This window comes from Poromitra crassiceps (genome assembly GCF_964638095.1).
Source record: "Poromitra crassiceps genome assembly, chromosome: 4".
Classification (NCBI taxonomy): domain Eukaryota; kingdom Metazoa; phylum Chordata; class Actinopteri; order Beryciformes; family Melamphaidae; genus Poromitra; species Poromitra crassiceps.
In genome coordinates this window covers 52968313-52985428 of record NC_139626.1, presented here as the reverse complement: position 1 = coordinate 52985428, position 17116 = coordinate 52968313, and the positions used below count along the sequence as shown (strand labels likewise).

The window sequence follows — 17116 nt, the reverse complement described above, 5'->3', positions numbered from 1 at the left end:
ACAATCGACGATAAACGCCGCTGCCATCTCCAGGAATACTTCTGATCTGCGGGTCAAAGATGGATTAAGAGAGGTTCGATATACAGCGCGGAGCGCGGGGGAGAGAGGAGTGAGGGGAGGCTGCTGTGGTGAAGAGACACTTCATGTCTTTTATTTTCTTGGGCACCTTTTGTGTTGCGAGTTTGACATTTTAGAGAAGTATGTCTTTACAGTTCCGGTCATGCCCATCCAGGTGACAGCTCCATAGCTCAAATCAACTCCTGGAATTGACCGCATCGATTCCCAATACTTTTCACCCATTTCTGCAATTCAACAGCCCTAATCATAGGGCTTAATTCATGAATTGATTCATTTGATAAGCCTAAAAGATGTGATTATCTCTCTGATCTTTACCTTTCAGACAATAAGAGTACCACAGGGATGACGTATTTTTGTAGGCCAAGTTAGCATGGCGCTGTTTTTGGTTAGATGCCTGAAATCAGGTCTGTGACTAACAAATAAATGATGATACCTATAGCTTGTGTTCAGCAAGATCATCTTCACAAATGAACGCCGCTTCTATGATTTCTGAAGCATAAATGCGATCACCAGAAAATGCTGATGTTTATTTCGGTTGCACCACTGGAAGGTAATGCCCGGTAACACACTGCACACATGGGGCTGTGGTGATCAAAGCTGGGCCTGGTGACGAGTGCCAGGCCGCAGCAGGACTGGGAGCAGGATATCACTTGGTTTTCGCTGCAGGACTGGGAGCAGGCTATCGCTTGGTTTTCGCTGCAGGACTGGGAGCAGGATATAACTTGGTTTTCGGTCCCTTAAGGAAGCGAGTCGCTCTCTCGCCTGGGGGCCCAAGGCCCTCAGCCACACTCCAGTACACACCAGGACTCTTTAATGATCAGGCCATGTAATATTAACCAGAGGAGTGGGGAGGGGAGGGGAGGCTGTGTGTGTGTGTGTGTGTGTGTGTGTGTGTGTGTGTGTGTGTGTGTGTGTGTGTGTGTGTGTGTGTGTGTGTGTGTGTGTGTGTGTGTGTGTGTGTGTGTGTGTGTGTGTGTGTGTGTGTGTGTGTGTGTGTAGGTGTGCGTGTGTGACTCTGACTCATCTCACCCAGCCAGACATCCCACAACAAAAACACACACTAGCATTCGACCGATATCAGGGTGGCTTTTTATCTGTTTCCTCTCTGACCACAAATAGGCCTACAAAAAAACTATCTGGAAATCCTGCGATTTTCTTGATTTTCTTTGCACATTTTATTTATTCATTTAACTGTTCAATTACGGAGTTTTTATGTTACGTTGTATCATTTAGGAGACGTTTTTCCCCCGAAAGCAACTCATAATAAGAGCATTTTGTCAATAGTCAAACCAACACAGTCTTAATCAGTGAAGCCTTTAATAGGAATAAGTAGCCGTTGTTTTTCGGGGACAGTTTTTAAGAGTAGAAGGGGAGGAAGATTGTTACATTAGTTTGCAAATTAATTGTTCTTCCCCTACCATTGACTACGTCTGGTGGGTCACACTGCCTTAAAGCTGCTAACAGTCAAATTATTTTTATAAAACCGATAGTTTCGGTACTTTAATTACGATCGGTTGAGCCGCAGCTGTTGTAAAATGCTCTATAAACACACACCTGTGACCGCATCCCAGTATTACTGCGCTATGTTAGCTAACATTAGCTATACGTTAGTCGGCTGACTGTAGCAACGTTTGTCAGCCTCAAAAACCTGTAAATTTCATGTACATTCAATGTAAACTCTTATTTAACTCCGACTGTAAATTCATGTAAATCCACTGCCTATTTAACGCCTATTTAACTCAGTCTGTAAATCTCATGTCAATTCAATGTAAATTCATATTTATCATCCACAGAACACTTCACCACTCATGTACATATTGTATATATTTACTCGATTTGATTGCACTTGCAACTTTGTGATTGTCTTTAGTTATCTTCCTACTTCTTATCTCTGTACAGTATATTGATGTGACCGCTACGCTGCATACAGACACTAAGACAAATTCCTCGTATGTAACTTGCATACTGTAGCAATAAAAGTGATTCTGATTCTGATTCTGAAAAACGCCATTGAGTGACCAAAGCTTTAGTTGCCATGTCGAGTCACGCTCTTCCTATGGGGGCATTAGCTTTAATAGTGACATCTCAGCAATAATGCAGCTAACGGTATCCTTCCAGCTACTGTAAGCTAGTACGGAGGGAATGCGGTTTCTGGCGTAACTTGCGCTGTTTTTCCGCCGGGCGTATCTGATGACGTGCGAACGTTGAACTGACTGGAGGGAGGCTTGAAGGACTACATTGCTTGGCTATAGAACGATTATTGATCAATATTGCGCTTTTTTTGTTGCTCAAACTTTACCAGCTCGGCTATAACCAACATTTTTATTAAAGCAATAAGCCCCGTGATGCTGTGATTTTTTGGGCAGTGGTTCTCAACTGGTCTAGCCTCATTAAGTTGCCACCTAAATCTCAGATTTTTTTTATACCACTCAAATGTATTCCACAAAAAATACACGATGCCTTCATGCACTGTAAAAAAAAAAACATGAAATAAACAAAATAAATGTAACTAGAGCTAAAAACCCAATGGAATAAAAAAAAAAGGCAGGCTTATCTTGTATGACAGGCCTATATGTTTTTTTAAGCAATTTAAACCGGTGATGCTCAGCAAGTTTCAAGAATCTGAATTGTTTCACTAAAACAAGTGGAGACAGCAACATTTTGCGGATATTTGGATTTTCTTCCCCAGGTGCGTCCGCGACCCACTCAAAACGGACATTTGGGTCCTGACCCACCAGTTGAGAAACCAATTAAGGCACGCCGCACGTGAATATACATTTTTGGTTGAACTATTCCTTTACAGTCCTTTAAGTTACTGAATAAAAGCACAAAATACTGCCAGCTCTTAAAGTCGAGCTGGAATGAAAAAAAATACTTTTTAACTATTTTAGATCACATCCGCGGTGCCCTGGCTAAATTCCCACACAGGACTTCCTACCATCATGGCCACCTAATCATCCCTCGTTACTTAATTGGCACTTTGAGTCCTCAACTCTCCACCGTCATAGCTAATGTGTGTGGTGAACGTTCTGGTGCAAACTGGCCGCCGTGCATCACTCAGGTGAGTGCTTTACATCGGTGCTGGATGATTTGAGTCACACACACGCACACACACACACACACACACACGCACACAGATATGTGAAGTGCTTTGGCTACCTTGAAAGGCGCAATATAAATGCAATCGTTATTATATTAAAACAACAACACATGCCGTCATTCATACAGAGAGATGTTCAACTCGCTTCCTTGTACATGTCACAGTTAAACGTCTCTCTTTGAAGCCGTGTGTCTTTGGGGGCGGAGCCTGTCTGTTCTGGTAATTGGCACCCCATTCAATCGTCGTTATCAGCGTCTTATCACCCCATTCATATCGGCCAGTAGGGCCCTACTGACCTGCCAGTAGGCGCAGAAGGTCGTTATCAGCGATTCGTTATCAGGAGAGGTTTACGTTTTCGTATTTTAGCGCGTTTTGTTGCTTAATTCTAACCCTAAACCTAACCCTAACCCTAAGTTGTTTTATTTGCCTACATATAAAGTTGTTTGATGACGGCCATTGAAACCTACTAGCAGGCTTATCAGCGATAGGAACGGGGCTGATGACGAACCTACTGAACCTGAATGGGTGACAACAGTCCGATCGGGTATGTTGTGTCTGTCTCTCTGTGCTCCTCTTACTTCCACACATGTAGTGGGATCAACGTTGAATCCTCACAATCGGCCGGCGATGTCTGGCGGAGCCTCCCCCCCCCCCCCCCCCCCGACGCCTGTGAGGGAAGGCTGTCTGTGGGAGCGCAGACTCCAAAGCCTCTCGTTAACCCGCCATTGTTTCCAGCGCAGCCTCAGACCGCCCACTGTGATAATGTGTCTTAAGGCTCCCGCTGACTCCGAGGACTCCCCACCTCGCTCATCCATCCATGCAGCTCCTCGCAGAGAAACCTCCTCCATGGATGGAGTGTAGTCAGTCTGCAGTTATACTTGCCTGAAGTTTCTTTCCCCCTCCTCTCTCTCCCTCCCCCGTTGACTCGCCATGCTATTTCCTGCTATTTTAAACCCGGGGGGACTGTTTTTTTTTTTAAGGACCTGCTACTGTTGCTATAGTTACTTAGCAGTTGGAACAGTGGCTGCAGCAGTTCAAGTGGAGGGCCTTGGGCTTTGCGTTTCAGCACAGCGATCTGCCTCCTTGGGAGCAGATCGAGGTGCTTCTCATACATTTGAAAGGCGGTAATGCCGCATGTTAGCCGCCCGGCGTTATGTTTTACAGACATCTTGGAGTTATTCCACATGGGGGCCATTCACAGGAGGAATTTAAGCTGCAAACCATCATTGAGAGCATGAGGTATAACACGCTGATCAGCGGAGAGGACAGGTCAACCGATTAACAGTTGGACATTTGCATATTTTGTGCTATTAAAGTGAAGAATGGGGGGGCAGAGATCAACAACAGTTAAATGCATCATGTAGCTGAAATTACTATTCAGACTTGCCCAGTGTTGGAAACCTTTGTTTTGTTTTGAATTTGATATGAGCTTCTGCACGCCTAAAAACGACAGGTGCGTCGGAGGAGGAGGAGGGAACACCCGACTGAATCCAAAGACAAGAGAACTCCCGCACACTGTCTCCACTTGCAGAAAGGTTTATTAACAGAAGGAATAATGTTTCGGTCCAAAGACCTTCATCAGATTCTTCTTATGTATTATAATATATCATATTAGTTCTGGTACAAACGTGTTGTTTCTTTGATTTGTCGTGCATTGATCGCAGGAGGGTTGAATTCATTGTGAAGTGGATTTGGGCGTCTCAGATTCAATTAAAATTTAAATGACACCATAGGGAAATTAGACGGTGCCCTGAATTGATTTGATTAAATTTGAATGCTGGAGAATGTGTGAGGTGCTGTATAGGTATACGTCTGCGTTTTCTGGCAGCTGAAATTATATTTAGCTGCCATAAATTATATTTAGGGACGCACCGATATGAAAATGTTGGCCGATACCGTTAACATAGCTGTTATGGCCGATAACCGATATTTACCAATGTCGATATGATCTGTATAAAAACAGATTTCTATGATGATCAAATTTTGTACATAATGAAAAACACATATCATCATAGATTTAGCACATTGTTTATCGAGTTCTACTCAACATCTCTGAGGCATCACAATGCTAATCTAACACTCTGCAGGTTAGTGACACTGAGAAAGTAATAATGAAATAATGAAAGTTTCTACAAAGTGCTAACAGTATGTAGGTGCAAGCCATTATTAAATTAGTGAATTAGTTTTAATTAGTCTGTGGAGAGAATAGACTGTAACTATGCAGAATGTCTGAGATGCTGGTAGAAAATAACTAGTCGATTTTTGCATTTGTGTGTGTAGGTGTGTGTGTGTGTGTGTGTGTGTGTGTGTGTGTGTGTGTGTGTGTGTGTGTGTGTGTGTGTGTGTGTGTGGGTTTGTGTGTGTAGGTTTGTGTGTGTGTGTGTGTGTGTGTGTGTGTGTGTGTGTGTAGGTGTGTGTGTGTGTGTGTGTGCAGGTGCTAAGTGCGTGCATTTAGGTGTATAATGAGTTTTGTGTGAACAGTAATTGTTGAGATCTAAATAAAGAGATCAAAGATGAAGACATAATGAATGAGATATTTGTCTGCTATAATGTAATGTGCTATTGCAAAGAAATAATGCACTTTTAGTAATGAAGTGCTGGGAAAAATGGAACATGTTTTTTGCAGCTCTGTTTTCAAGTTGTGAGCCTGTTAACCTGCGCAGAGAAACAACTTCCAGTTTGAATATTATTCTACCTAACTGTCACTAATTGACACTGAGCAATTGAGGATGGTGAGATTTGTTCGTTTGGTTTAATCAACATTTGTTTTGTATGGGTCATTTATAGACTTGATTATTCACTGTAAATGGACATTTGGGTGGATGTTGTTAAAAGTAAACCCTTTTTTCCCCCCAATGAATAACTGAATTCTGAGGATTTAATCACAAAATAAGAATTACCACAGCATCCTTTGTCCCAAGAATCACAAGATCTAGAAGATAGAAGACGATATATCACAAGATCTCTGACCTAACGTTGCCTGTTTTTCCTCCAACCAGGCGTTTGCTGAAAGTGGACCGCACCTTCCAAGAGGTGGATGAGGAGGACAGCCTGCTGCCGAGAAGCTTGCAGGACGGGCTGAGGGACAGCTACGTCACCTCCAACTCTCTCAAGCCCCCGCTGGCCCGCTCGCTGCTCATCAAGGAGGAGCTCCTCAGCCAGAAGCACCGCCTCCTGAGTCAGCCTGCTGCTCTCTCATTGGCTAATCTGGAGTCGGCCGGCTTGCTCAACCACGGGCAGCCCCACCCGCTGCTGGGCCAGAAGGGCTCGTCCTCTCCCTGGGGGAGCAAGGCCCACCTGGACAGCCTGCTGAAGCTCAAGCAGGCCAGCGGAGCTCTGAGCGGGGCCCTCAGCGGGGCCCTCAGCGACCTCAAAGAGCTGCCTCTGTTCCTGGAGAACCACCACAACCACCACGGAGCCTTCTCCTCCAAGAGTTCCCACCACCATCACCACCACCACAACCAGGTCTCCAAGGCCCACCACCACCACCACCACCACCACCACGAGGGCAAGAGAGAGCAGGGCCACTCGCCTCCCGTGGACCTGAAGATCCCCCAGGTTCGAGGCATGGATCTCTCCTGGGACTCCCCCGCCTCGGAGCTGTACGGCTACGGTGCCATGGGCGTTGGCGGCGGCGGCCACGGGGAGAACGCCCTCAGCCGGAAGCTGAGAGCCATCCTGCCCAAGCAGAACCGCCGGGCGGGGCTGGGAGGAAGCCTGGGGGGCCTGCTGGACGGGGCGGCCGACTACTGGAGCGCCGACATGGACCACTCCACCTCCGGGCCGGCCTACTCCACCTCCGACGCGGAGGGCGACCCCAACTCCAAGCAGCCGAGGAAGAAGAGGGGCCGCTACCGCCAGTACAACAGCGAGATCCTGGAGGAGGCCATTGGGGTGGTGATGAACGGGAAGATGAGCGTGTCCAAGGCCCAGAACATCTACGGGATCCCGCACAGCACCCTGGAGTACAAGGTCAAGGAGCGCATGGGAACGCTGAAGAACCCCCCAAAGAAGAAGCTCAAGCTGATGATGAGGATGGAAGGCGGAGGCCAGGATTCGGCCGCCGAGTCGGAGAACACGCCCACCACGACCCCGCGAGACGACGGGCCGCCGCTGTCGGCCGGCGAGCTCAAGGACGACTAAGACGGAGAAGAGAAGAAGAGATCGGTGACAATTCGCAAACCCAATCGATTAAAACGACAAAAACTTGATAAACCTCAGTCAAATGACTAAAGTGATTTGAAAACGGACGGGGCTTTATTTGTGCCAATTTACTTTGCAGTATCTGGGTGAGCACAAACGCAGGGATAAATAATATGAGGAGGATTCTTAAAACTCACTGGAGAGAAACAACTCATCGGCTGGTTTTAAAACAGGTGTCGCTTGAGCGGCACCGCGCCAGCATTTGTTCAGCTTTCATATCCAGGGGCTTAACAAATGCAGCTAAAGACATGAGTTACATGACAATTAATGAAATTTTCTTAAGCATGCTGATAATCCCCAGCCCGAAAACCCCCAATCCCCCCCCTTTTCTGAACTTGATACACTGACCCATAGTGCTTCTAAATGCAGTGTGGGCTGTGGACCATTCCAATTAGGGGAAACTGAGGGGAAGGTTGAAAATTAACCCTTTTGAACAAACTGACAAATTAAGGTCTTTTGACCCCCCCCCCCCCCCTCCCCTCTCTCATGGAGTACTAGTTAAAATTGGTAAGTGAACTGTCTATTACGTATGAAGCCAACTGTAAAGATGTAATCATGCCATTGATATTTCTCACCAGGGTTCTAAATCAAAACCCATTCTCTTATTGCCAGGTAGCCATTTACGCTTTAACTGCAAACATTTTCTTTCCTCCTTAGATATTCTGCTATTCTCTCTGTGGACGAAAGCAACATTAACCCGTCCTTTTTGAACGAAGAAAAAAAAACAAAAGACACACAAAAGTCATTCAGGGATGCATGTTTGTGAGTTTCGTAGATACTACTGACTTCTAAGATAGACTACTTTTCCTCTGTCTTTATTTGTTTTAGTTTCGCTTTCTTTTGCACTACACTTTGGGTCTGGCGCTTACGGACCAGGTTACCTCGGCATTGTTGCCCTCGCATCATGCACTTATTATGGTCTGTCTCTGAAGCCCAGTCGCAACCTCGCAACCGGTCAACGAGGTGCAGCTCGCACGCCAACACTGATCCCCAATCAGATCCAGATGCTCTTTTACCCCCTTTGTTGCCACGGGACACGTCGAGGGGGAATCTGATTGTGGATCAGCTGTTTTTTTGTTTTTTTTAAAGGCGGACTGCTTCCTCCTGAACCTCCATCAGTGTCTCACCGCTGATCCCGGAACACCGGCTCCAGGTCGCATCTCCAAACAGCGGCCGGGGGTTAGCTAGTCCATTATATTGGATGAAGGCTAGTAGGCTAGCTTGCAGGCCTTCTGGGATCAGAATGTGAAACCCTGCTGCTATCTAGTTCCCATACAAGGCTTTAGCTAGCCTTAGCTAATGAGTTTTAGCTAGCCTTAGCTAACGACAAACAACACATTTCCGATGTTTTTCTTTTTCCTTTTTCCAGTCAAACTGAGCAGAAGCGGCTTAGCGCTGATGAGTTCTAACAAATTCTTCTCCCTCTCTGAGTTGATTTCTCTTTCGAAGGCAGTTTTAAAGGCAGTTTACTACGACAATGTGCATTTATAGAGGGGACAGTTTGGGGTGGGAGGGGTACATTTTGCAGTGGGGAGGGGTAGTTAATAGAGGCGAGGGAAAGAAAGGCAGATTTAATATATTATAAATTATTATGACACTGATGACGTAAAAGCCAATCCGCATTTCTGGATGATTTTTTTTTTTTTTCTCCCCAGTTTTTAACTCAGGGTAACTGAGACAGATGATGTGGGTTTCAAACGTGGACGTTTCCTGCGGGACCTAATAGTTGAAAGGCAGGAGGACAAGCCTCGCCTCTCATCGATGCTATTTCAGAGGGCCGATGTGGGCGGGATTAGTCAGATATGGCAGCGCCATAGCCAATAGAGAAGAAGAAAAAAAACCTGAAGTTGGGTTTTGGGGGTGGAAGTTTTGGCGATAAACTTCTAAAAAATAGCACTTTTCTAAAATTAAAAAACAAGAGAGAGAAAGAAAGCGTGAGGTTTGAGGTTATGCATGTGGTGTAGCTCTTCTTATCGCAATCCAATCGCCAGAATAACGTGTTGGCATTTTACTGCTGTCTGCAAACCAGGGACATGTAGAATATCAACGTAAACATGTAGAATATCAACGTAAACATGTAGAATATCAACGTAAACATGTAGAATATCAACGTAAACATGTAGAATATCAATGTAAACACGGAGAATATCAACGTAAACATGGAGAATATCAACGTAAACACGGAGAATATCAACGTAAACACGGAGAATATCAACGTAAACACGGAGAATATCAACGTAAACACGGAGAATATCAACGTAAACACGGAGAATATCAACGTAAACATGGAGAATATCAATGTAAACATGGAGAATATCAACGTAAACATGTAGAATATCAGCATAAACATGGAGAATTTCACCGTAAACGTGTAGAAAATCAACGTAAACATGGACAATATCAACGTAAACACGGAGAATATCAACGTCAACTGGAAACAAAAGTTGACCAAAATTTGGTCAACTTTTGCTACATACAAATACAAATACATTTCTAAACATGGCGTTTTACATTCGTACAAACCTACATTATCTCAATGTATATTTGAAACAAAACAGCGGTTAACGCAAATAAAACATCTTTAACAACTTCGGTTTGGGTTAGGCAAAGCAACTTGGATTTAGGATAATGGTTTGGGTTAAGCTTAAATGAGCAAAACGTTAAAAGTGACTCACGGTTGAAACGTAAACTTTGGAAACGTCATGAGCATCATGAAAGGCACGTGTGACTCTCGACAACGTGTATGACGTTAATATTCATCATATCTAGATTTTTCTCCAGAAATGTTCCTAATCTACGTATGTGTGAAATATGCAGAAAAAACACACAGTGCCGACACTCTATTCTGACGAGCGGGCTGCTTATTGGGATGAGATGATGAGTACAGAGAGAGATGGAAGAGAGAAAACAAAGCTTTAGTGGCTTGGACCCAAACATACTCTTTTGACCCTCTGGAGTACCCGTACCTCCTCGACTGAAACACTGGTCGACAGCTGGAACAAGTCGTGGTGTGTGTAGTGTAGTGTCGTCGTCGTCGTCGTCGTCGTCGTTTCCCTTGGCGCCGCCGAAGCAGCAGGGAAGAAACACTGTCATGGCAGGAGGGAGAGAATCCCTCGGAGGACACAGATAGCAAAAAGAAAAGACTCGTTCTGTGTTTTCCATTAGGAAAGGATAGAAGGAGACCAAAAAAAAAAAAAGAAAAGGCTTTTTTGTTTGTACTGTTTTTTGGCCCGCTCTCGCTCTGTGGTAAATGTTGCTATTCGCTCCAAACACTGCCTGGTGCTCACCCAGTCTGTGAGACTTTGAACATGAGAATTGTACATGTTTCAACTCAGATGAAATGATGATGATTCACTCCTTTTGAAATGTATTTGTACATTTTTATTTATTTGATTTGATTTTTTGATTTGATTTTTTATTTTGTATCCTCTTTGAAATGGCATGCACCAGTTTGTTTTTGGCTGACTTTTGGGGTTTGGGGGAAATTTGACTATATTCGATTTCATGCGGAGGGCATTTCAGAATCGAATCGAATCCTGTGGTGGAGATGCTCAAACCCATTCATATAAGTTATGAATTAATACATGTATAATTATTATAATAATTTACTAACCCTTGATTGCTTACAATCTTTATTCGCCCCTCATTGGTTATCAACCTTTTCAGCGGAAAGCTTTGAAGCTCCCCTGGCGTGATTGGCAGGTATGCACAGCCAATGAGGAAGGCCCTCCAGCCCCCCCCCCGGAGCAGTAGAGGCCCGGGGGGGGGGCGGTGCATGAAATGCGTCCAACACTTTGACAATGCCGAGCATTTGAAGTGTCTAAAAGGTTACCGGGTGCACTGCGTGGGATTGGGTAAAACATGATCTGAGCACCAGTGTTGACCGTAAAGCACTTCAGACGAAGCCGCCCCCCCCCGGACCAAAGGCGCGGTCGCTGCTCGCTTAGCTAGCTGTGAATACGATTGGATAAGACACTACTCAAAGTATGTGATTACTTTATTGACCCCTTCCCCCCCCATCCCCCCCTCCCTCCCTTCGCCCTAAAAAAACAACCTCCTAGGCCCGTTTCATGTAATGCATGCAAAGCATGGATTTGCGCCGAGAGAAAAATGTATAGAATTAGTACGATTGGCACTTAGTGTTGACACAATGCACTGCTGTGCATGGATAAACTCCTCCTCCGACAGCACTTACCCCGCCTCCCCTCAAAGGGGAGGGGCTCCCCCTCCAGGGCCAAACGAGCCCCTTTGCGTAATTTACACGAGGCTCTGAATCTTGTACCAAATGTTTCTCGCCGTCCACAGGCAAACTTTCAGCCATCTTGTCTGGCGTTTGATCAAAATTGCTTTTTAAAATATGATGTATGTACATGAATGAGAAAAATGGAGAGAGAAAAAAGGTCCCTTTTTCAGCCTGACCTTGTCTACTGAGGTGCATGCCATTTAAGGTGTATTTATTTCATTTCATTTGATTTCTACTGGCTTCTATTGATTGTTTATAGTCATGTGGTTAACGGCTCCCCCTGTCCGAAAAAGTCCTCCTCCTTGCAACTGAGTCTCACCGCTGTTCTTAAAGAAACCTCATACTATATTATATACTTAAGAGAACAGTATATATATATATATATATATATATATATATATATATATATATATATATACACACATAATGAATGTAGTGAACCGAAATGAATATCTCAACCTCACACCACAACAGTGATGTGCAAAAATATGGCACTGTCAGTCCATTCTGAACAGACTGTTTTGGGGTTTCTCTGTTATGAGTCTTGCTTTAATTTAACGTCTCTCTCTGCTGCTCGCATTGGAAACACAGTGTTTTTCTGACGCGGGCCTCGCACCAGGGCCTCGCACCAGGGCCTCGCACCAGGGCCTCGCACCAGGGCCTCGCACCAGTAGCTCTCAGTACTGTAAACGTCTCAGGATCGAGCCAACGGGATGGGGCAGCAATATTCGTCAGTCGGAAAATGGCGCAGACTTAACTACCTGTACTAGATGTAATGTATAGAACGTATATATATACATATATATACACAATCTATCGGCTTGGCCAGCAGTGACCAAGTACTATACCTCAATCTCGGAAAAATGACTCCTTTCCGTGCCTCGTACTTTTGACGTATCCCTTACCGGGACAGCCTGGCGAAGGGATAGCCGATACTCTGGGAAATGTAGTATCCTCCTCTGTTTCTTTTCTCTCTCTCTCTCTCTTTTTTTTTTATCTTTTTCGTTTTGTTTCTCCTCCTCCTTTGTTTTCGCCTCCCTCTTTTGCGACGGGAGGGGGGGGGGGGGGAGGGTTCACGTGTCTGACTGACAAATATTTGCCACCCTGCCCTCTTTTCAGGTATTTTACACAACAAACAAAACCTTACGCTCGTTCAGAACGAGCACCACATTTAGAGGAGCGGAGAAAAAGGAAAGAGCACAGGGAGGAGTTATGCTGCATTCATGTGCTCCTCGGATGGTCCGATTTTCCGAGGTCGGCAAGTCGTTCTTTTACGACGTCGGCGTGTTCATGCGCGTCCGGTGCCCCGGAATGATCGGAATGTGGAAACCAAAACGAGGTTAATGCGGATCGATAACTTTTTCGATTCAATCTAGGTCCGCTCTACGTGGACGAGCAACGGTAACACCATTTATTACAAGTGTCATGCGAGCAAACATTTCGACGTGAATTCTCTCGGTCCCGGGATGTCATTTTTCAGACGACTCCGACGCCACATGAATGCAGCATGACATACGGTTTCTCATGTTCTTAGAGATTGTTAGGGGCCGGGGGGAGGGGGGGGGGGGGCGGGGGGACGGGGGGGGGGGGGGGGGGGGGGTGTTAACCTCCCACAACCGATTCCTCTGAAAGTCAAAACATTTTGGGATTCGGTCGTCTGGTTTCACCCTGGGGGCGGTAAGCCATCTCGGTCCCGCCCTGCTCTGAGAAAGAACGAGGAGTTTTTGTGTGGGCTTCTTCTTTTTTTGTTGCTGTAACTTAACTCCAGGTTGAAACACCCATAGATATCAGAGAGCGTGCCACACCCATAGATATCAGAGAGCAGAGGGGAGATTGGGGGACAGGTGGACAAGTTAACCTCTTTTTTTATCGACTGTCTTGTAAAAAATCTATCCAAAACTTCTTTTCACACTGCATTCCAAAAAAAACAACTAAAAACACCACACCACACCACACCACACACACAAACAAACACAAATGTACCTTTATATGATGAAAATGAAAAATAGCTATATACTTCTGAATATCTATGTATTTATTTTACTGTTTTACATCTTCAGGTAAGCCAATCGATTTTTTTTTTTTTTTTCCCTTTTACTTTTCGGGTTGGTTTTAATTTTGAAATGTTTGTTTTTTTGTTTTTCGTTTTTCTTCTTCTTATACGTGTGAGTGAACGATTGTCAAAAACACGATAAAAGAAGAGAAAAATGTGTCGAACAGCAACTACTGTAACCTCACTTTCTAGACCCCACGTGACGTGCCATTTTGTTTGTGGGCGGTGCGCGATGCTGTACCAGGAAAGAAAGCACCATAATGTATATGATTGCCATGCTCCTCTCTCCGGAGAGGCTTCTTATTCTTCTTCTTCTTCTGTTTCTTTTCCCGTCACGCTGCATATCGGGTTGTCATTTATACCTCAGGTCCGACCACTTCAAAGCAGCTGATTGTACATTAGAGACACACGCAGAAACACAAAAAGAAGAAAATCAGGATTTTTAGTACGTTAGAAACACACACAGCAACACAAAAAGAAAAATCAGGATTTTTAGTACGGCTCGTTTCCAGAATTTTTTGATGTAACCGACGGAAGCAGTTTTTTGAATTGATCGTCGTTCTCGTTGTCGTTATTAGTACTGTTGTTATTCTGATGGCATCTTCTGTTCCTCTCTCTCTCTCTCTCTCTCCGTTTTCTTAAAAAGAAAAGAAATTCTTTCAATGCCAGAAAGCAGGTTTCTCTGAATACGACGCTGTATTCTCTCTAGCACATACAGCCATGGAAGAGCATAGCACACACACTATTATACGAGATACCTACAACACACACACACACACACACGAACACACACACAGTCCCTCCTCATCAGGTAGCCACACTTTGTGTAGGCGGGTTATATGTATAATTATGGGATGCGGGGAGTCTGCCGTGTCTGTTTTAGAAGCAGGTGGGTGGGCTGAATCCCACACAGCACAGCAGTCCTGCCTGCTGGCACACTGGGACACTGAAGGCTCTGCCTCTCTGTGAAGAAGAAAAAAAAACAACCTTGTTTTCTCTCCTCCATTTCAACCAACACTCCTTGTTCATCACCCTGTTTATATCTCTTAACGCTTAATGGAGAAATCCCCCTCCGACACTCTGGCGCCGTTAGATCTCCTCGCCTCTGTGATGTTCAAGGCTTTTCCAGCAGCTACTTTGCGATAAAGGCGGCATCGTCTAAAGTCCCTGGAAACCAAATTCCAGAGATTTGTTTTTCGAAACACATTACACGTTGCTGAAAAAGTTGCTGAAAACGCTTATCAGTTTCTCACCATTTCTGTGATCAGGATTTTTTTGGGGGGGGGGGCGGGCCCAGAGAGCTCTCTCGATGACATGCTGGTAGTCTGGGGCGGCAGAAGCACACCCCGTCATCTGGCGGATGACGCCGGGTAGACCTACGGCTAAAAAAAACAAAACAATTCTGCTCTGAAAACAGGGCGTCAGAGTAACGTAAATAAATGCGATGCGCGTTATCTAGCTATGTAGGTCCAAAAATAAAATGAACTAACAGCATATAAAACCATCCTTCGATGGGGGACAAAGAGGAAAGACCACCAGAAACAGGGGTCTTAGGGGGCGGGTCTTAGGGCAGATGATCATTCCCTGTAGTAATGGGTGACGCGAGGTTAGCATACCAGAGACACTTAGCATGGCCCCTCCCCTAACACCATATAAAGGCTGAAGTGCCTCTCTACCCTGGAGATCTCAACAAAATGCAACAAAATGTATGCGCAGCACTGGAGGGGTAGGGGCAGTACTTCAACAGACCCCCCCCCCCCCCCCCCCCCCCCCCACAGTTTGAGAGCAAAATAATACTGATCATTTTATATATGTGGTGACATTTGTAATCATTCCAATTTGGCTGGGTGGTTAATAACACAACTCAAAACACATGTATTGTTGGTTTCCAGGGACTTCAATCTGGTGCACCCGCTTTCCCCTCGACCTGCCTCGGCTAATGCTACTTCAGCTACTTCAGTTAGTGATTCCCTTGAATGCCTTGTGACAAAATCAGAGAGAAGGGGCGGGACTTAAATCAAAGAGAATGGGCGGGACTTGTAATTGTGACAGTGGAGAAGGCAAAATGGCGGAAAATGAAAGATTCCGAGGGACTGACACCAACACCTGACGTTTACCAAAGGTGTCTTACATCTTTTCTCATATCAAACTCTACTGTAGCTGCTGGAAACAATATGATCTATACGCAATACGCCAAACACCCCGTAGATGTGGGAATGTGAAGTCGATCTCCTATATACAGTCTTCTGAAAGTGTTTCGGGGGTGGATTTCTCCTTTGACCCCAACAGGACTGCTCCTCTTTAATACAACAAAAGCTATCTCACTTTTTCTGCCGATTCCTTTGTTTTTTTTTGTGAATTCTTTAAACCGGGTTTGTGGTTTAATTCTCTATATGCTGAGTCTGTGACATGTCCTGTCTCCTGCTGTGATGTACTGTGAGCCTTGTTTTTCTTTTCTTTTCAAGGCAATTGTCCAAGCAAAATGTGATAATGTGCACCTGTTCCGGCGTGCGCGATGCCGAGTGTCTGAAATGTCAAAGTGTTTGTGAAGATGTAATGAGCGCTCAGCAGCAGGCTGGCTTTGAGTTGAGTGGTGTTCTGAAAGGCCAGACACGCCTCTGGAATGATGCTGACCTGCAATCAACACAACAAGCCTCCAGTCTCTCCTTAGTGAACATCACCACAAATTTGGCTTTATTTATTTATTTATTTTTTTAGCCTGCCTGCAGAACGTCATATTACGTCAATTATAACGTCAATTGTTGTGCAAAATTGCTTTAAGATGATCATTCCATCACCTACTTTTACAAAATCACTCATAACGCAAAATCGGAAGGAAAAAAAGGGCTGCTTTCCAAAACATAGCTGGTAACTTTACACACCAGATATTGCATGAGAAACTTGAATGGGTTTTCTCAGAAATTGTCACCAAAATACAACGCAGCATAATTCCTACCTCCTTTGACAATATTAGCTGTTGGTCTCCAAGTGAGCGGAATTGTAAACGAATGCCAGTCCCGACTCGTTACTCTGCTAATTGGATCACCCTTAACGCCGCCGGCTCATCCCAACCGATGGTGCGGCCACGACTAATTGATTATAATTTGTTGTTCTTCAATCAGTGGAATCGGGAGTGCCTTTCGCAGACTCTAATCACAATCCCAAATCTAATCATAGAGGGTTGGTTTTCTAATCACGCATAATCTAACCGCCCGAGCGAAATCATAGAACAACGTTCTTTTGTCGAAGCAAAAACGTCACGTGAGATTTGGGTTGATTGATTTTTTTTTTCTTTTACATTTCCACATTTGTACATTTCTCGCTGACAGACGTACGAGCTGTTCGCCCATCATCTCGCCCCCCCGCCCCCCTTCCTCCCCGGCGCAGATGGGGACCAGACAGACAGGCGGAGAGATGCGTCAGGCAGACAGGAGGAGAG

General features: G+C 45.0%; 1 protein-coding gene across 1 annotated transcript in view; it reads left to right on the top strand.

Annotated features, from left to right (window-relative positions):
- lcor (ligand dependent nuclear receptor corepressor) overlaps nt 1-7321 on the top strand; it is a gene marked incomplete at both ends in the record, with an annotated part of 117672 nt that extends 110351 nt beyond the window's left edge. The window contains one exon of the mRNA XM_083635965.1: nt 6178-7321. Coding sequence (XP_083492091.1) covers nt 6178-7321 — 1144 coding nt within the window. The remainder of the gene's footprint in view (nt 1-6177) is intronic.
- Between the last annotated feature and the right edge of the window lie 9795 nt (nt 7322-17116).